Consider the following 21,096-nt stretch of genomic DNA (forward strand, 5'->3'; position numbering starts at 1 on the left):
ATTTGTACTTCAGCCTAAATGTCAGCAGAATTCAGCGACTTTCCCCACTGCAATTAATGACTACTTGCTCCTTCCAAGTGTTCAAGTTAAATTTGGGGAGTCAACCTTCACTCCTTCTATGCTCATACCTCAGATCTGGTTTATCAGAAATACTGTGGCTCTACAGAAACCCATTACACTGTATAACCTCCACTTCTACTCCTGATCTAAGCCATCATAACATTGCACCTTGAATTGTTGCAATACTCTTTTTAACTCCTCTCCTAGCTTCCACCCTTGCCCACCTTATGGTCTTGTCTCAACACAGTAGCCAACATGATCCTTTTAAAAGTTGTATCAGGCTACTCTTTTGTTCAAAACCTTTGAGTAGCTCCCTATCTTGCTCAGAGGAAAAGCTAAGTGTTTTACAAAAAGCCCGTGTAATCCTGAGCTTCTCGCTCCTTCACCAGCCTTCCTCACTTATCCCCTCTTCCCTCCTCTGTCGACCTCCCTCTGCCATGAATACTCTTCCTCCCTTTCCCTTTTCACTCAACTGTCACCTCAGTGAGGCTTATCCCATCCTATTTAAACGTGCACAGGCCCACACACACCCAAGCATTTCCTATCCCATACTGCGGTTTTCTCCAGAGCATTTATCACTGTCTAATACAGAAGTTCCTGAAGTGTGATTCCCATCCCACGTGACGCTGATGCTGGGTGTCCAGGCACACTTCAGGCGAATCTTCCTCCCAGACTCTCAATCTTTCCGATGGGAGTAGGGCTAAACCACTCGGACTCAGGGGACCACCAGATTACAAGATGTGTTTTGTAAAGTGTTTCTTAAAACTCAGAAGGCTGGGCCCCACCCTTAGAATTTCTGATTGGGTAGGACTGGGGTAGGGTCTGAGATTTACATTTCTAACAATTACATGTTCAAAACCACTGGTTGAATAGAATATATGATATACTTTTTATTAAGTTTGTGTTTCCTCCCCATTAGAATAAAGCTCTATGAGGCAGAGATTTTTTTTTGTTTTCTGCTGTTCCCTCATGCAAAGGATGAGGATACCAGGCACATAGTAGCTGCTCAATAAATACATGTTGACTGACCAATTGAAAACTATTTACCCTAGTGTTACATCAGAAAATTTCTAACTTTCTCCTGTCAGATTTTATATGCGGAAGTAAAAAGCTAAAAAATCTTTATAGTTCAATCCCTTCATGCAAGAAAGCATTTTAAAGTAATGGGCCACAGAAACAACTGGGATTTCCTGATAGTCAGGAAACAAATGATTAACAATTTACATTATTATTGTAACATTAATAACAATAAACATTTATGGAATGCTACTACTTGCTGAGCACTTCATGTGTAGTACCTAACTTAGTGCTCATAACAAACTCTGAGGTGGCTAGTGGTGTCCCCTCCACTTTACAGGTGAGGGCTGCTACATCACAGCTCACTTCTCAGTGGACTCCATGGTTTCCACGGCATCTTCTCCCCTCCATGTGCTCTCCAAACTGGGAGCAACAGGTAGGGTGTGAAATGAGAGGTGACAGTTTTCTTCCTAGTGGCCAGACATGTTAGGATTTGAATTAAAATTTGCTGAACTGTATTTTACATTTACCTTTTATAACATGAAAGATCACCCTAGTCATTTTTCGATTTCAATAAACTTCTATAGAACTATATCAGAGTCCTGGAATTCCAGATGCAAATGTTGAACCCTGCAAATGTTTTGAGAATTCAGCTGTGAAAGATATGAAAATGTTTTTCAGGAGGCATGTTTTTGGGGGGCTTGTTTTTGCAATAATTTAGAACAGTTTATTCTGTCAATATTCATTCTATCGAACTCTATATAAATAACGTTACACTTATGCAAAGAAAAATAGAAAGACATAAGAGATTATGAGATAATGATTCATTTTCTTTCAAACAGACTGTCAGAACAGGGGTCAGCAAACTTTTCCTTAAAGGGCCAAGTAGTACATATTTTAGACGTGCAGGCCATATAATTCTGCCATCGTGGAAAGCAACCAAACACGAAACATAAATAAATCGATATTATTTGGTTTCAATAAAACTTTATTTACACAAATGGCCAGCCCATGGACCATAGTTTGCTGACCCCTATGTTAAAAGATTCCCAATATTAGTGGAATGAATGAAATGGACCAGATAATTTCAGGTAAATCTGCCAAATTTCTCTCTCTCTCTTTATATCCTTATAACTAAAAATAATGACTTTAGAAAACTGACAATTTTAGCATGCAAAACAGACATTTGGCTCTGTGATAAACTGAATTAGTTAAAAGAATCCTTGTATTTATTTTTTAAACAGCACAAATGCAGGTGACATAGTAAGTCCATAATTCCCACATAACTTATAAACTTAACAACTGAGAGTCTATGTTTTTATAATCTTCTGCATCATTCATAACTATACACTCTATGGAATCCATTCCATAGCAGCAGAGGAGAACCTTAACTCAAAGCACCAAGTTTCCAGGCATTATTACAAATGTCTTGTTTTCATTCTCTAATACATGCAGTCAAACTGCTTAGGAAGCAAATACCAATTCACCTTAAGCGTCAATAAGGGAAAACAGTTGAGCAACCAACATTACTCTTACGTCTAAAACTGATTCTACCTCTTTACCTTATTACATTTCCTTCCATGAACATTTAAACTTTTAATGTAGCTATATTTAACATGAATATAAATTGAAACTTGAACATAATCTCTTTCAGATTCAACTAACAGTTTAGGATGTTCGTATCTGTTTCAGAAGTCCTGAGGAAAACAAAAACATCTCTAGAATATTCTGGCAATCTTTATTAAAAGTTAAATTTAGAATTTTATAGCAAAGTAATGTGGTCTGTTTGTCCAAATTATAGTTTAAAAAATTCCTTAATTTATGTAGATTAAGATACAAAGTTAATTCCCAATACATTTTATAGAAGTGTGTTTTCATTTTTTGAACAAGCAGGGTTCAAATGGGCATTTTTAGGACCTTGCTCACATCAGCCCTATCTACCCAGAGACTACTGAATCCACTAAATGGACAATGAAAACTGGTTGAGGCTGCTGATGAATGCTTCAACAGGAATCTGATACACAGACACAGATTCCATTGTTATAGTCAATGGAACTGAAGTCTTCCTTAAAATATGCTCCTGATAGGCTGAAGATAGAGTTGTGGACTGTTAGTTCTTTAAGCCAAAAATGCATGGATGTTGTACAAAGGCTTCATTCTCTGCCTGTAGTCAGTAACTTGAGTGCCTTCTGTAGATTCTGCACTGCAGTGCTGACATCTTCATACTGCAAAGCACTGCCAGCGTATTTGCAGTATTTCTGAGCTCTAGCAAAGTCCTCTGGTGTTAGTCGGATATCTCCTAAGAGAAAAACAGAGTAATTAAGATATTTACAAAGAATATAGGAAGCGTTCTTTTAGGCTAGGTAAATGCTTATATTCAAGACTATAGAAAATGTTTAAGGTTATATTAAAAAATGGAAGGTTTTTTCCCCCAATCCCCAGTTGTATTTGAATAAAGTTTCTTTATGCTTTAAAATTTTTAAATTACTAATATAAACCATACAGATGTCAATACATAACAACTTATATGAGCAAGATTTTCCTACCAGAAGTCATAAACTGGAAGCCTTTATATTTTGGCAAATCAACTGCAAAAAAATTATATTCTGTATAAAACAAGGAAAATAGCTTTGGTGTGTATGTTAGAATTGCTGAGCCTCTCTTTTCATGGAACAATAAATACACACAGACTAAACCATTCAACCCTCATTTGAACTAGAATATAAATATAACTCAAAAAAAAATTAAATAACAAACTTTATGTTAAAAAGTTACGTAAGTCATCTAACTTTTTTTAAGCATGAAAATAGTTTGCATTTTTGTGCTGTCCATATACAAAACTCTAAGGTTTAACTAAGATATGTCATTAAACTACACAATTAAACATGTAAATGACCCTTACCAATTATTTGTCCAAAATTTATTCCAGCAAGTTTTCTAGTTACACATATGATTAATATGGATAGAGCCCAACTAAATAATTCGGGTAAAAAAAACACACTGAAAACATTTCATTTAATCTAAGATTTGAATATACTTGAATATATATTTCTAAAGGTGAAATTAAAAACTGACTTTGTGTCTTATCTTTGGAAATAAATACCATTTTCTTTAGAAATTTTTATGAGGATTCTAAGGAGAACTGGTCAGAAGGCTGGGGGCATACAACATAACGAAAAGATAATATATTTCGATTCTGTTTCTAAATGAACATATAATACATATCGATCCTGTTTATAAGCTTGTAGTTATAAATACAATTACTTTTTTTAGTTGCTTTTAATTTTGCCAGATAGTACAGCATAAAATGAAAACTCTGACATTCCCTAGGCAAGGACTTCAAAGTATGTAGCAATTCCAGGTACTCTGATACTAAATTCTTATCCAAATTATTATTTTCTAAAAATTTTCAAAAAAGGATACTGAAACAATGTATCCATCCTAAAGCTTCTAGCCCAGTGTAAGTGCTGAATAACTTCAACAAAGGAATATAAAAAAGCTGTCTGTACTTTAAATTCTTTCCCACATTTTAAAAGGAATAAAAGTTCACACAGATTTAACCATTAATTAAATTTCAGATTTTAAGATAATGCACTTATACAACTACATATAGTAACTAGCCCAGTGTGTTACACATACAAAGCCTTCAAATATTTGTTGAATTAATATTATTAAAGCTTATATTAAGAGTTGGCCCTTACTGTTGTGAATCAGAGATTACACATTCCAATTTTAACAGAACTTATTTTAATTTCCCTGAATTCTGGTCTTGCTTAAAAGTAAGAAATACAAATGAATAAACTAGTAAAATGTAATTATATATTTAAAAAACAAAAAACAGTTTCTCCACAGTTCTATTTTTAGTATTTTAGTGACTTGGCATTTGTTACCCATTAAACCTAAAAAACAATTGTTCTGCAGTTCTTTTGACAATTTAGTCAGGCACACTTCTGCTTATTTTTTTTTTGAACGATTCATCAATGTTTTTTCAAAGTATATTGAGAGGCTCTAGTCACCTAGATGTATACTATTATCTAGGTGAGTGAGACATATTATCTAGGTGAGTGAGACTTCTTTGAAAATTAAGTTTACCTTAATACTACTCATTTTATGCTTTAATAGTCTATTCTTCTATCTCCAGGCAATGTTTAAATATGTAAGACATCTATCCAGAATTTACTGGACTTGCTGGAGGAAAGCCCTAATGCTCAGGACTAATTTTATTTTTTACAGCATCAGCTTTAACACTGTTTTGCTGACATACCACTTATTTATTAATAAAATATAAATGTGTACAGTAGTAAGAACTCCATTACTATTTTAGTTTTTATAAACTAAACTTATCTACTAATGATAAAACTATTTTAAAACACAAATATTGCATTTTTTTTTCATGGAATAACAATTTCAATATTTATAAAATGTGAATAAAATATCTTAGCAGAAAACTATAATTACAGATACATAATATATAGCTTACAGCATGTATGACAAATTATGTAACTATCTTATAAAATGTAATAACTAGATGATAACCAACTTACAGATTTAGATGCAAAATGTAATTTACAGATTTATATAGATGTTAAAGTTTATTTTTACCAATTAAATACATAAATATTTATAAGTAAATATATATTTATGTAGAATATATAAAAATATTCTATATAAATATATAATATATATATAAATATATAAAGAACTTAAAAAGCCATGTCAAATAGTTACTTTTGCTATTTTGTAATATTTCAAGCTTTCTTTCCTTTAAAAATATTATCTATAAGTCATTAATAATAAAATGCATGAATTAAAATTTTATATTAAATAAAAATAAAATCTGCTTCCTAGTTAGGATTCTTTTAAATTAGCATTTAAAAACTAAATAGAGAAAGTGAAAAAGACATAACAAAGGAAAACACATTTCAGGAAGAGAACAACTGTTCAATTTCAGTTTATCTGATTTTATATTCAAAATAGTAACTATTACTTAATGCACCTAAATGAAAGCTGGTTTTTTTTCTATCATTAAAATTTACCAGAAGCCATAATCAGAACCAGAGAGAGCACACTGTGGACCTAAAAGGTGTTTAAAGAATTAGAAAAAAAAAAAAAAAAAAAAAGAAAGAAAAATCACATACAGCTAATCCAACTGTAAAAAAAAAAAAAAGAATTAGAGAGGTTGTCTAATTTAATATAATATCTCTTTTTTGAAATCTGTGCTTATAAGTTCCAGATGCCTTCAAGAAGACTGTCTTTATAACAGAGCTGCTTCTCCCCTTCACAGGGCAGGACAAGAACCGGGCAGAGGAGAGGTAGAGCCATCAGTTAAGTTCTCTATTCCGGGGGAAAGAGCCTGGGTCAGCATTGGATCAAAGGTAACATTATTTGGTATAAAGAGAAATCCCTGCATGCTCAGTTGCTAGAAGCATCTATTTCCAAGGTTGATTTATCTAATCTTGACAGAAGATAGAATACTTAATTGTAAATATTTCCAAAATGGGTCTTTAGAGATTTTTCCCTACTTAACTAGAAATTCATGGGAAGGACCTTGGATAATCAGATCCTAGTGTACTCAATTATCCTCTGACTTGAATGGAAGGCATAGGCAAAATCATATGGGAATCATCTGATTCCCTGCAGTAAATCTTGGAGGTAAATATAAAGTACAGTACTGATCCCTTAAATCCAGGCATCGCCAGGACACATCACTTAATAATGGCAACAGCAATAGTAATGATTAGCGGCAGAATATTATTATGTCACGAACCATGCTAAATATTTTTCATATATTCCATTTAATTTTTAAAAAACCTTTAAGAGGTAAGTTGTTATTCACACTCTAATACTATCAGGTATATACAAGTTAAAAAAGTAAATACTGTACTTCAAATACCTACCTTCTTCCCAATTCTATTCTCCTCTTCAGAGTGAGCCACAAATTCATTACAAAAGTATTTAACCTTTTAAAATATGTGCACAGTATTCCATAGGACAGATGGACCATAATTTCTCATTAATAGACACTTAAAATTGTTTTATACTAATACAAGTGATGCTGAAATAAAATATCCTTGTAAATACATTTTGTGCTCATGTCTAAATATTTCTCTAAGATAGATTCCCAAAAGTGGAACAGCTGAGTCAAAAAAACATTTGCAATTCTGACAGTGACAGAATGCTACTGAAGAAGGCTTTACCAATTTATATTCCCACCAACAGCATACAAGAGTTATTCCCTATGTTTATTTCTCTTTTTTTTTTTTTCCTATTAAGTTTTATTTATTTGCAGGAGCTCTTTATATATGCTCTGAACAGTAATTCTTTATTTTTTTAAGTATTGATTTCCTCCTGGTCTATTAGTTGCATTTTAACAATATAATGGGGAGAGGAAATCTTTTGCTGTATGCAATTTATTACTTTTCATTAGTCCAACCTGTTAAGATACAACCAAATGAGATACAGGACTTGGGGGATAGTATCTTATATATATTTTTTCTAACATCAGTTTTGATGTTTTTTTTCTTGCCACACTGATCCAAATGCCACTTTTGTCATTATTTTAATTCCCATACTGTGTGGCCCGATTTCTGGATTCTTTATTCTGTTTCACCGTTCTGTCTAGTCTGCTTCAGATATTTTCACATCATATTTTAGGGAGAGCTTTTACAGGTACATGGGACTATAGAGAGGAATCTGGAAAACAAGTTTAACAGAGGAATATAGTATTTGCTGGGCAGGTTATCTGTCTACTAATAGACATTTTCCACTATGTTCTTGGGTAATTTGCTAGTTTATTATAGTTTCTTTACTCTTCTTACCTTAGCACTATGTTCCCCCATGAAACATACACATACTCGTAAACTAGGCCTTTCAGGACTCAAAGGCCATTGCAGCTCTTGATTTTAGGTTTTATAACTTATCTGCTTTTAATAAAACCAGGAAAAGTAGAATAAACTTAATGTAACTCATACATTTGAATAAGTCATCTACCTTGCCCCTCCCCACTTCACTTTTGAATTATTTCTATTTTTTGTTTTCTCTAGGTTACTTCCCTAACCCCAGTTGATAAGCTTATACCACCATTTCTTGATCTATCAGTTTTTAGGCTTTATCTACTGACACTCTGCTATGAAAGGTAAAGAATTTACCTCACTTTCCTCCTCTCCTACCCTATCTCCTTCTAAATTTCTTAGTGCTTTTAAATTTCTTAGTTGCTTACTTTTGTCTTCTATTTCTCATTCCATCAACTCTAGAAAAAAATCGCAACATTTCACTTTTGGACACTCGTCCTAATAACAGCTTTCTTTTATTCCACCTTTCAACTTCCAGAAATATCTCTCTACCTTCACTTGTCAGTGTTGATTTATATTCTGCCCTGAATAAAGTATTCTGTTTGTGATAAGCCTATGCCATTTCAAGGAGAATGTTCCTTGTGTCCAAGTCAAACAAAATCCCTTTTCTTATATTTCATAATTCCATTATTGCTCAAAATCATGGCATACTTCAGTTTGCTTCTTACTTGAAACTACTTGTACGATTTAAAATGTTTTCTTGGATCTTTTCGTTCTTCTTGGGAAAGGAATTCTACAGCTTCTTATCCATTTCTTTCCCATTCTACAGCTTCTTATTCTATATATTGCATGGAATCCGCTTGATTTTTCTTAAAGGAGGGGAGCTCTGATTTTCTGTTCTAATTTTAGAGCAATTGCTTTTCAAGCCTATGGAAAAGCTGTCAATGGAATTTTTCTTTAGGTGACCTAAGATTAACTTCACCATTTCTTATATCTCATATTTCTTTTCTTGGTTATCATTCTTTTCTTGATGGAGTAACTTCTGATAACTTCCTTAGAAATGGTGTATGGTAGGCAAAACTTCAGAATCCTTACATATTTAATAATATTTATTTTGCCTTCACACCTGACAGTTTGGTTGGGTAAAGAATTCCAGGGTTCTAGTTCTAGATGGTAGACTAAGCATACATAATTGACTATTTTTCCTTCTGAAACTATATTAAAATGATAAGGTAAAACAAAAGGAAATAAATTCTAAAATTGAAGGAAAAGCAGAGAAGAGAAAAGAGTGTAAAAACTGGAAAGGATAATTGACAAGAGATTTAAAGAAACTTCTAGAAAAGTAGAAATTAAGTGAAGGTATGCTGTTAGATAAAACAGTGTCAAAAAAAATCCCAACTCAGAACATGTAATATAGGAGGCAACTGGGGAGCCTATCCAGAGAAACTTGAGAGGGTCTAGCTGTATGAGTGGGACCGGGGGGATCTTTACTGAGTCAGTCTAAAACAATTATCTGCACTAGTTTCACATCCTTCCCCCCTCTATCAACCTCTGCATACCTGCACACCCTCAGCCTTAATGGCTTCCCATCTCTCACATGAGACCTTAGGCAAAAAAGATAGAGAATGTCTCTCTAATATTGTGGAATTAACTTCCTGGACAGAGCTAGGACTGACAAGGTATGTGTGGTACACCCTTTGCCATCCCCCTCCAAGAAAAGATCTCCTCATCCACGGCTGAGATGCAGGAGGAAGCTGAATGGCCTGTTCCCACTCACAGGGGAGAACAGAAAAATCAAGTGGGAAACAGACCTGCAGACATAGTATCGGGGGAAATTCAATAACATCTACTGAAAATAATCAATCAACATCTTCATTCTAAATATAAAAGGACTAATCTCATCAGACACATGAAGAAAACTGTGAATAAGAAAGACCAAATTAAACAAACAGAACAACCAAGTGGGGGAAAAAAAAAGAAGTTGAAAAGATTAAAAAAAAAAAGAGAATGCCTTTGGATTTAGGTATTTTTGATAATAAGAAACAATCTTGGTTTACTGGAGAATCTAGTGTTTATAAAGGCGTTCAAAGAAATGTGTTTCAAATTACCTAGACATTCAAATAGACTGAACTCCTAAGATAAAAGTACAAAACAATGCCCCCAAACAGCAGAAACACTATATCTCAAAAAACAGCTGACTTACCCTGGGAAACTGTATTGAAAAGTGCAGGATCAATGGCCGGAATAGTCTGTGGAGTAGGCTGGATAGTGTTACTTGTTACACCTGCAAATCAGAAAACCATAAATGGGTATAAAAGTGTTACACCTCTCAGTTACATTCTAGGAAAGCGCTCAAAGGATCATGGAGGAATTTCATTACTTCACTTAATTACTTTCTTGAAACCTTAATGAACTGAAATTTGATATACTTATTTGATGGTGGAGGCTGTTACAGGAAATATGCAGAAAAATACATTTTGAGTGTTTACACACATGTATTGGCCACACATTTCTTACCATGTATTTTGCATTTGCTATCATGTCTAATACTTCAAGTTGCTTCTCAAGTAAAGCTTACCTAATATCTGTCGAAGTAACAGACTCCATTCCTACCTTTTAATTTCTTAAATAAATAATTAATTTTGGGGATAAGGTGGGATATAATTATGATTTAGTTTAACTTATGGGATGAGTCCCATTTCATCACTATGAATGAAATTACAAATTATATATTCCAGTTTTCCAGTTTATATGTTTTTAATATTTTTATATATCCAATAAGCAATTAGTTTTGACTTCCTATTAGAACTTGTCATGACTGTCACATTCAGTGGATAACTAGCATTCTTGACTAATGCTAATATACTAGAGTTGAAGATTATTAATCATCTAAAAAATTAACACAAATTGTTGAAACGTCCCAAAAGAGACTTAGGTGATTCAATTAACAAGAAAGCAAATGAACAGGAAAAGTTGATTACTCTTGATTAATGGACTCAAATAGAAAACAGGATTCTTCTGCCCTAAGCTAAGAGGTTAAATCTGAATAGGTAATCTGTAGTAAAGGTAAAGTAGGATAGACACTAGGACAAGAAGAAGGGGACAGAAGAGAGGGAGAAAACAAATTGTGACGTTTTCAGGGTCACGGATACATAGCCAATGACAGTTCTAGAGCTATGGTTTCACAAAGGTTGACTGAAGTTCTGAAATATGTTCTGCAGCTATGAAGTCTTGACTGTGAAGGATCTTCTCAATCCCTATCCAAAGGAAAAAAAATGGTTTAAATATATACTATTTTAGCTCATTTAATTTTGTCTTAGGACAAACTAGTTTCACTTTACAGGCTTGGTGCTATTAAGTCATGAAAATCTTACTTTTTTATTTATTTATTTATTTATTTATTTATTTATTTTATTTTATGGCTGTGTTGGGTCTTCGTTTCTGTGTGAGGGCTTCCTCTAGTTGCGGCAAGTGGGGGCCACTCTTCATCGCGGTGCGCGGGCCTCTCACTGTCGTGGCCTCTCTTGTTGCGGAGCACGGACTCCAGATGCGCAGGCTCAGTAGTTGTGGCTCACGGGCCTAGTTGCTCCGCGGCATGTAGGATCTTCCCAGACCAGGGCTCGAACCCGTATCCCCTGCATTGGCAGGCAGATTCTCAACCACTGCGCCACCAGAGAAGCCCCGAAAATCTTACTTTTTAAATTAAAAATTGAACTAACAAAAATTTTTAAAGTACAAAGGGGTATGGATGAAAAGTCAAGTACAAATTTTAAATAGTAAAAAAAAAAAAAAAGAAAAAGAGAGAGAGGAAAAAAAAGGGTGAAAAGCCTGCCTCTCATTCCTATTCCAGGTCACTTGAGGGCTATCATTAGTTTTAGGATACCCTTCTATGCACATACAAACATGTGTGTGTCCAGGCCAGTGTGAGCGTGTGTGTGTGTGTGCAAGGAAATAAATGTACTTTGCTAAGAAATTTGTGTTCTAGCCTAAATCAAAACCCTCCGGACAAACTCCTCTCTCTATGGAGAACGCATTATTTAGTATGTATGTTTTGCCAATGGTAATATGTCTGCATACTGTACTATTCTGTGCATTTTTCACTTAATATGCCTTAGCAATAATTCCAGATTAAATATATTTAAATCCGCCTTTTTTTTTTTTTTTTTTGATGTGGACCATTTTTTAAATCTTTATTGAATTTGTTAAAATACTGCTTCTGTTTTATGTTTTGGTTTTTTGGCCGTGAGGCATGTGGCATCTTAGCTCCCCGACCAGGGATTGAACCTGCACCCCCTGCATTGCAAGGCAAAGTCTTCAACAATGGACCACCAGGGAAGTCCCTAATCCTCCTTGTTCTTTTTAATGGCTACATAGTGTTCCATTCCATGCATGAACCACAATTTATAATGCTATCCATTACTGACGAACATTTAGGTTCTTTCCAAACTTTTGTTGCTATAGCTAATACTACATGAATATTTTTATACACTGTAAACATGTATATGCATGAATATATTTACAGGAAAAAATTACAGAAGTATAACTGCAAAGTCAGGAGACATACAAATTTAAACCGACCAATTCAATGACTATCTTTTGCTTGATTTTGATAAATGCTTACAAAATATATTAAACTATAAACATATGACATAATTCTCCCCAGAAAACTTGAACTTTCAAAGGCACATAATTTACATAACATGTATTTTTTAAAGTTAGAATGCAAGATTTGAGAGGGCTCTTGAGACTACCTGGTGAAGTCCAGTGATTTGAAGCAGCTGAGCATAAAAACACAGGTAGGTGACTATAGATATTCTTCACACAGATCTTTAGAAAAAAGGATAAGTTGACAACCATCTGACAGACAATCTGGATATCAGTGCCATTCCTTACTAAGTAATTTGTGCTTCTGCCTGAATTAAAATTCTCCTAACAAACCCTTTTCTCTATGGAGAAGGCATACTTTCTTTGGTCAGCCTCCTGCATTAATTTTTAAATGCTTATTTGTACATCTCCAGATGATTAATTAAGTAGGTAATATTACTTAACAAGAACAAAACAGAATTTACAGAGAGATAATTTAGTTATGTAGTAAAATTTTACTTGAGAGATATTAAAAAAAAAACACAGGTAATCTGCATTTTATTAAGAACTCTGGTCACAGTCATTCAACCAAGACTTGAACTGACAGCACAGGCTGCTCAACACGCCTCATGCAGCAGTCAGAAGATGCTGCTTCTCATTTGTTTCCACGCCCAGGGACCAAGGCCTGTGTTCTTGGCAGCCATCATGACATGTTCCCACGGGGGCCTAGCATACAGGTTCAACTAAGTGCATAAATATCTGTTAAATCAGTAAAAATGGTTTTTAGTTTATGTTATTTATTTTTTGAAATGCCCAAATCTAGTTGTTTTTCCTTCTTTCTTGATTTGGAAAGATTTCAATTGTCAATTTGTGAATGGGTTGCAGCCCCCTGGACTACAGTATGTTGGAATGATGTCACCATAAAAACATTCCTGGGGGAAAGCAGAACTGTGTTAGAAATTTCTTTCTTTCTATTACTTAACAAAAAGAAATGTTAACAAGTAACTTCTGGTTAATTTTTTAGCGGATGGTTGTTACACAGGCTATTTGATGAGATTAATATATATTCAAGAATTAAATGCTACATGATTTCTAATTAAGTACTAAATTGTTCTACTGACTATGTGGGTGGGGATTCTGAAAAGGGAGAAATGGGTGTTAGTTAGAAAACTCTAGAAGATGTTGTAAAAAGTATTAAACAGAACCCTGAAGGTCAGTAGCATTTGAAGAGGCAGAGAAAGAGAAAGACATGCTAACTACGAGGAACACTGTAAGCAAATGTAAGAAGATTGGCTTAAATAAACCTCAGAATAATCATGGAAAAATAGCACTGATAGAAGAAATGGTTAGGCCAGAATATAAACCACTTTGAAAGCTGTAGAGCAGAATTCAAATGCAGTACTTCTGTCACTTAAAAGAACAACAATAAAAGAGCTAAGTTTTTCATTTACTTATGAGGTGAGCTGCATTTATAATTAAAAGGCTAGCATTAATTCTAAAATAACTCTTTTAATCTATTTAGATTTATTACTGACATCTTCAATATTTACAGACTGAAAAGCATGTTTCAAGAGAAAGAAAAAACCATAGGCTGTATTGCCTCTATCTGATATTACACAGTGGTAAAAGCACAAAGAGGTAAACACTTGGCTGTTCAAACAATCACTATCCCCGCCCTCCTTGCACCCTCTGCTTTTCTGTGGAAGAACTAAAAACTGTATATTAGTACATACTATTCTTTTCAGCTATCTTAAGGATTTCCCTTTGATAAAAGTGCATCCTGGACCTTTATATGAGAGAAAGTAAATCATTCTTAAAGTGAGTAAAAGGGGAAACATCTGCTATATTTATAAACTAAAACTGTTATTTCACTTTCTATTAGGCAACTATGAACTATTTTTTTTTTTTTTACTGTTTTAAATATAATAGAAAAAAAAATCTGCCAGCAAAGAGGAGATTCCCATATCTCAAGCCAACCTTAAGAGGAAAAATATTATGAGAAATGTAGGTTTTGATTTGATAGAACTTTAGTTCCTTGGAAGGGAAACAGAAGGGAGGTGCCAAAAACATGAAATCCAAAAGACTTGGATTCAAATTCTAGTACTGTCACTTATTAGGTATGTTTCTACGTGTATTTTTTGGGGATAACTGGTTAATTTCTTTAGTTTGTAAATTAGGGATAGCAATATCTAATATAGCTCTGTTAGAATAAGTTTATGAAATAGCTATGATAATTATTTAAATGCTAAGTCTATAAGAATGTACACCTGATGCCCTAAAGCAGTTCCAAGGTTTTTAGTTTTATGTCCCACTCTGAAGAACATAAGAGAGTGAAAAAAAAAAATAAGGCTCATGCCAGATTTAAATGGATCAAAATGAACTGTTCATGCCAGAAAACTTCCTAACAGAAATAGAAGACTACCTCCTGATATCTATCTTTATGTGTGGATATTCTGAGCAGGAGTCTATTAGTTTGAACATACGAAACTACTAATATTTTATCGCTTTTGTTGTACAAAAAGACACTTTGTTTGGTTCAACCTATTACAACCCTCCTACACTACAAGCATATTTTCCCTCTCATATATACACACAGTATACCTACATATAAAATATATGTATATGGGCCTATACCACAACTCTGCCCTAAGATACACTGTCTGAGCAATAAACCTTAGGCAATCTTTTTGTAAGGTCAATGTCCTACCCCAACAGTGACACTTTTCTTGATTCACAAAATGATTTTAAGTGTTCATTAACTTGCTATTAAATACCGTTTCTTTGGCACAGAAATAGGAAGGAACATTAAAAAAAAGGAAGCACAACTAAGGCACGTACCAGGCACCCATGGAGGACCACGGACACCTAAGGGGACGGGAGGAACCCCCAGCGACCGGGTAGGACGTGGGGGCGTGGGGGGGAGTGAAGGGGGAGGAGAAGTGGAGGTGGGCGGGACTGGTGCCCCTGGGGGGGGCTGGGGGAGGGGAAGGGATCCCACTCCCGGAAGGGGAAACTGGGGAACCACTGGGAGGGCAGAGGATCAAAAGGGAGTGTGGCCAGGTTTCCCCTGCCCACTTGGGCCCCCAGGAGCCTGCGGAGATCCCGGGCCTGTCCTCTGCCCACTGAGGCCCCCTCCAGCCCTGCGGGTCCTGAGGGAGTGGGAGGGAGGGAAGGGGGAGCAAAAGTAAAGGCTGGACCTCTGGAACCAGCACCCCGAGGGGTGGCTGGGGGAAGGGAGGAGTTCCTAAACCCAGTGACCCACACATGGTTAGGGGTCCCGTGGGGACGGGGGAGACGCTGGGGGGGACGGCGGGGGGGACCTGGAGGAACGGAAGGGAACAGGGCCAGTGCTTTCCCTGTCCACTTAGCTACCGGGGAGCCTGCTGAGCTCTCAGGCCTAATCCTCTGCCCTCAGAGCCAACCTCCTGCCGTGCAGAGCCCAAGCCCCACTCCCACATCCTCACCCAGGCTCTACCTCCAAACTCCTGAACTCCACACTACAGAGGCCCTCCGTTGGACATGCTGCCTCTCCCCTTCCCTGCAGGTCCTAAGCAGAGGCCCCGTCCCCAGGGCCTTTTCCAGCTGGGTCCTGAGCCTAGGCCCGGCCCCACACTCAAACATCACCCCCCCACCCGCCTAGGCCTCGCCCCACCCTAAACCCCGCCCCTGCCTAAGTTCCACACCCGCCTAAATTCTGCCCCATACAAAGGCTTTTTTTTTTCCTCTTTTAGACTGGGGTTCTGTTTTACCTTGTGGATTCACTGTTGTTGATTCATTTACATTTCTATTTTTCCTAATAAAGATTTTATTTTTCTAAATTTATTTTATTCTTTATAGTTTGTTATTGTTCTCTCCCTTTGGCTTTTTCCCCCCACCCCCCTTTTCTCTTCTGTTGTGGTTTTATTTTACCCTGTTGCGGTTGTTTCAATTATATTTTTATTTTTCCTAATATTTTTATCTTTCTAATTTTATTTTGTTTTCATTATTTGATATCGTACTGCTCTTTTTTTTCTCTCTTTCTTTTTCTTTTTTTTTTGGCTGTGCCATGCAGCTTGCGGGATCTTCGTTCCCAGGCTGGAGGTCAGGCCCTAGCTCCTGTGGTGGGAGCTCCAAGTCCAACACACTGGACTAACAGAGAACCTCAGATCCCAGGGAATAATAATCGGAGTAAGGCCTCCCAGAGGTCCTCCTCTCAGCACCAAGACTCAGCTCTATCCAACTGCCTGCAAACTCCAGTGCTGGATGCCTCAGGCCAAACAACCAGTAAGACAGGAATAAAGCCCCACCCATCAAAAAAAAATTTTTTTTTAATGGAAACGACAAAAAAATATGTTACAGATGAAGAAGCAACGTAAAAACCTACAAGACCAAATAAATGAAGATGAATTAGGCAACCTACCTGAAAAAGAATTCAGAGTAATCATAGTAAACATGACCCAAAATCTGGGAAACAGAATGGAGAAAATACAAGAAACATTTAACAAGGATCTAGAAGAACTAAAGAGCAAACAAACAGTGATGAACACCACAATAACTGAAATTGAAAATACTCTAGAAGGAATGAACAGCAGAATAACTGAGGCAGAAGAACGGATAAGTGAGCTGGAAGATAAAATGGTGGAAATAACTGCCAGGGAGCAGAATAAAGAAAAAAGAATGAAAAGAATTGAGGACAGTCTCAGAGACCTCTGAGACAAAATTAAATGTATCAACATTCGAATTATAGGGGTCCCAGAAGAAGAAGAGAAAAAGAAATGGTCTGAGAAAATATTTGAAGAGATTATACTCAAAAACTTCCCTAACATGGGAAAGGAGATAGTCAATCAAATCCAGGAAGCGCAGAGAGTACCATATATGATAAACCCAAAGAGAAACATGCCAGACACATATTACTCAAACTATCAAAAATTAAATACAAAGAAAAAATATTAAAAGCAGCAAGAGAAAAGCAACAAATAACATACAAGGGAATCCCCATAAAGTTAACAGCTGATCTTTCAGCAGAAACTCTGCAAGCCAGAAGGGTGTGGCAGGACATATTTAGAGTGAAGAAAGGGAAAAACCTACAACCAAGATTACTCTACCCAGCAAGGATCTCATTCAGATTCGATGGAGAAATTAAAACCTTTACAGCAAGGAAAAGCTAAGAGAATTCAGCATCACCAAACCAGCTTTACAACAAATGCTAAAGGAACTTCTCTAGGCAGGAAACACAAGAGAAGGAAAAGACCTACAATAACAACCCCCCCCCAAAATTAAGAAAATGGTAATAGGAACATAGATATCGGTAATTACCTTAAATTTAAATGGATTAAATGCTCCAACCAAAAGACACAGACTGGCTCAATGGATACAAAAACAAGACCTGTATATATGCTGTCTACAAGAGACCCATTTCAGACCTAGCGAACATACAGACTGAAAGTGAGGGGATGGAAAAAGATATTCCATGCAAATGGAAATCAAAAGAAAGCTGGAGCAGCAATTCTCATATCACACAAAATAGACTTTAAAATAAAGACTATTACAAGAGACAAAGAAGGACACTACATAATGATCAAGGGATCAATCCAAGAAGAAGATATAACAATGGTAAATATTTATGTACCCAACATAGGAGCACCTCAATACATAAGGCAAAAGCTAACAGCCATAAAAGGGGAAATCGAAAGGAACACAATCATAGTAGAGGACTTTAACACCCCACTTTCACCAATGGACAGATCATCCAAAATGAAAATAAATAAGGAAACACAAGCTTTAAATGACACATTAAACAAGATGGACTTAACTGATATTTATAGGACATTCCATCCAAAAACAACAGAATACACTTTCTTCTCAAGTGCTCATGGAACATTCTCCAGGATAGACCATATCTTGGGTCACAAATCAAGCCTTGGTAAATATAAGAAAATTGAAATCGTATCAAGTATCTTTTCCGACCACAATGCTATAAGACTAGATATCAATTACAGGAAAAAATCTGTAAAAAATGCAAACACATGGAGGCTAAACAATACACTACTCAACAACCAAGAGATCACTGAAGAAATCCAAGAGGAAATGAAAAAATACCTAGAAACGAATGACAAAGAAAACACAACCACCCAAAACCTATGGGATGTAGCGAAAGCAGTTCTCAGAGGGAAGTCAAGAGAAATACAATCCTACCTCAAAACAAGAAAAATCTCAAATAAACAACCTAACCTTACAACTAAAGCAATTAGAGAAAGAAGAACAATAAACCCCCAAAGCTAGCAGAAGGAAAGAAATCACAAAGATCAGATCAGAAATAAATAAAAAAGAAATGAAGAAAACAATAGCAAAGACCAATAAAACTAAAAGCTGGTTCTTTGAGAAGATACACAAAATTGATCAACCATTAGCCAGACTCATCAAGAAAAAAAGGGAGAAGACTCAAATCAACAGAATTCGAAATGAAAAAGGAGAAGTAACAACTGACACTGCAGAAATACAGAGGATCATGAGAGATTACTACAAGCAATTATATGCCAATAAAATGGACAACCTGGAAGAAATAGACAAATTCTTAGAAAAGCGCAACCTTCCAAGACTGAACCAGGAAGAGATAGAAAATATAAACAGACCAATCACAAGCACTGAAATTGAAACTGTGATTAAAAATCTTCCAACAAACAAAAGCCCAGGACCAGATGGCTTCACAGGTGAATTCTATCAAACATTTAGAGAAGGGCTATCCCCTATGTTTCTCAAACTCTTCCAAAATACAGCAGAGGGAGGAACACTCCCAAACTCATTCTACGAGGCCACCATCACCCTGATACAAAAACCAGACAAAGATGTCACAAAAAAAAGAAAATTACAGACCAATATTACTGATGAACATAGATGCAAAAATGGAAATAAAAACAAAACTAAACAAATGGGACCTAATGAAATTTCAAAGCTTTTGCACAGCAAAGGAAACCATAAACAAGACAAGAAGACAACCCTCAGAATGGGAGAAAATATTTGCAAATGAAGCAAATGACAAAGGATTAATCTCCAAAATACACACACAGCTCATGCAGCTCAATATCAAAAAAACAATCAACCCAATCCAAAAATGGGCAGAAGTCCTAAACAGACATTTCTCCAAAGAAGATATACAGACTGCCAACAAACACATGAAAGGATGCTCAACATCACTATCATTAGAGAAATGCAAATCAAAACTACAATGAGGTATCACCTCACGCCGGTCAGAATGGCCATCATCAAAAAATCTACAAACAATAAATGCTGGAGAGGGTGTGGAGAAAAGGCACTGCTGGTGGGAATGTAAATACAGCCACTATGGAGAACAGTAAGGAGGTTCCTTTAAAAACTAAAAATAGAACAACCATACGACCCAGCAATCCCACTACTGGGCATATACCCTGAGAAAACCATAATTCAGAAAGAGTCATGTACCACATTGTTCATTGCAGCACTATTTACAATAGCCAGGACATGGAAGCAACCTAAGTGTCCATCAACAGATGAATGGATAAAGAAGATGTGGCACATATATACAATGGAATATTACTCAGCCATAAAAAGAAACAAAATTGAGTTATTTGTAGTGAGGTGGATGGACCCTGAGTCTGTCATACAGAGTGAGGTGAGAAAGAGAAAAACAAATACTGTATGTTAATACATATATATGGAATCTAAGAAAAAAAAAATGGTTCTTATGAACCTAGTGGCAGGAAAGGAATAAAGATGCGGACGTAGAGAACAAACTTGAGGACACAGGGAGGGGGAAGGGTAAGCTGGGACGAAGTGAGAGGGTAGCACTGACATATATACACTACCAAATGTAAAGCAGATAGCTAGTGGGAAGCAGCCTCATAGCACAGGGAGATCACCTAGGTGCTTTGTGACCACCTAGAGGGGTGGGATAGGGAGGGTGGGAGGGAAATGCAAGAGGGAGGGGATATGGGTATGTATATATATATACACACACAGCTGATTCACTTTGTTATACAGCAGAAACTAACACAACATTGTAAAGCAATTATACTCCAATAAAGATGTTAAAAAAAAAAAGATAACCAACAAGGACCTACTGTATAGCAAAGGAAACTCTACTCAATATTCTGTAATAAAATATACGGGAAAAGAAAAAAAAAAAGGAAAAGGAAGCTAATTTGCTGAACACTGATTTTGTGTTAGGCATAGTAGTCAATTTTCATACTTCCTCCTCTTTAATAATTAAAACAACTATGAGAAGTATGATTAATTTCATTTTAAAAGAGGGAATAACCTCGGTCGGGAACTGAGTAACAGTTGAGTTTGTGGTTTAGCAAGAAGTAGAAACTAATAACTAATACTATGTGACTCCCAAGTGTATTTTATTCTCACTTCACCATTCTGTAAGGATGCTTGTGTTGGAGGCTCTTGGTCAGTTTTTAAACTTACTACCAATAGTATAACTTGAGCAGTATTTATCAAAGGCAAATACATCTAAATATGTAGCTGGTTTTGCTTACTTCATTCTACCCTGGAAAAACTGAATATTCCCAAAAGATAATAAAATATTTAAAACAGTGTTCCATGAAATTTTACTTACAAAACTAATGGAAATTGGTCTATTAATTCCATCACATAGACCTGAAAGCAATGAAAAGTCAGGCAG

At 35.8% G+C, this 21,096-nt stretch overlaps 1 protein-coding gene across 3 annotated transcripts in view; it reads right to left on the reverse strand.

Annotated features, from left to right (window-relative positions):
* Positions 1-2,275: 2,275 nt before the first annotated feature.
* The window catches only part of VTA1 (vesicle trafficking 1), a 68,154-nt gene continuing 49,333 nt past the window's right edge, over positions 2,276-21,096 (reverse strand). For all 3 annotated transcript variants that reach the window (XM_036871432.1, XM_036871434.1, XM_036871433.1), the window contains 2 exons: positions 10,072-10,152; positions 2,276-3,376 (listed from right to left, as the gene is read on the reverse strand). In XM_036871432.1, the coding sequence (XP_036727327.1) occupies positions 3,231-3,376; positions 10,072-10,152 (227 nt within the window). In that variant the 3' untranslated portion in view covers positions 2,276-3,230. The remainder of the gene's footprint in view (positions 3,377-10,071; positions 10,153-21,096) is intronic.

Source organism: Balaenoptera musculus, chromosome 12 (assembly GCF_009873245.2).
Source record: "Balaenoptera musculus isolate JJ_BM4_2016_0621 chromosome 12, mBalMus1.pri.v3, whole genome shotgun sequence".
NCBI classification, from domain to species: domain Eukaryota; kingdom Metazoa; phylum Chordata; class Mammalia; order Artiodactyla; family Balaenopteridae; genus Balaenoptera; species Balaenoptera musculus.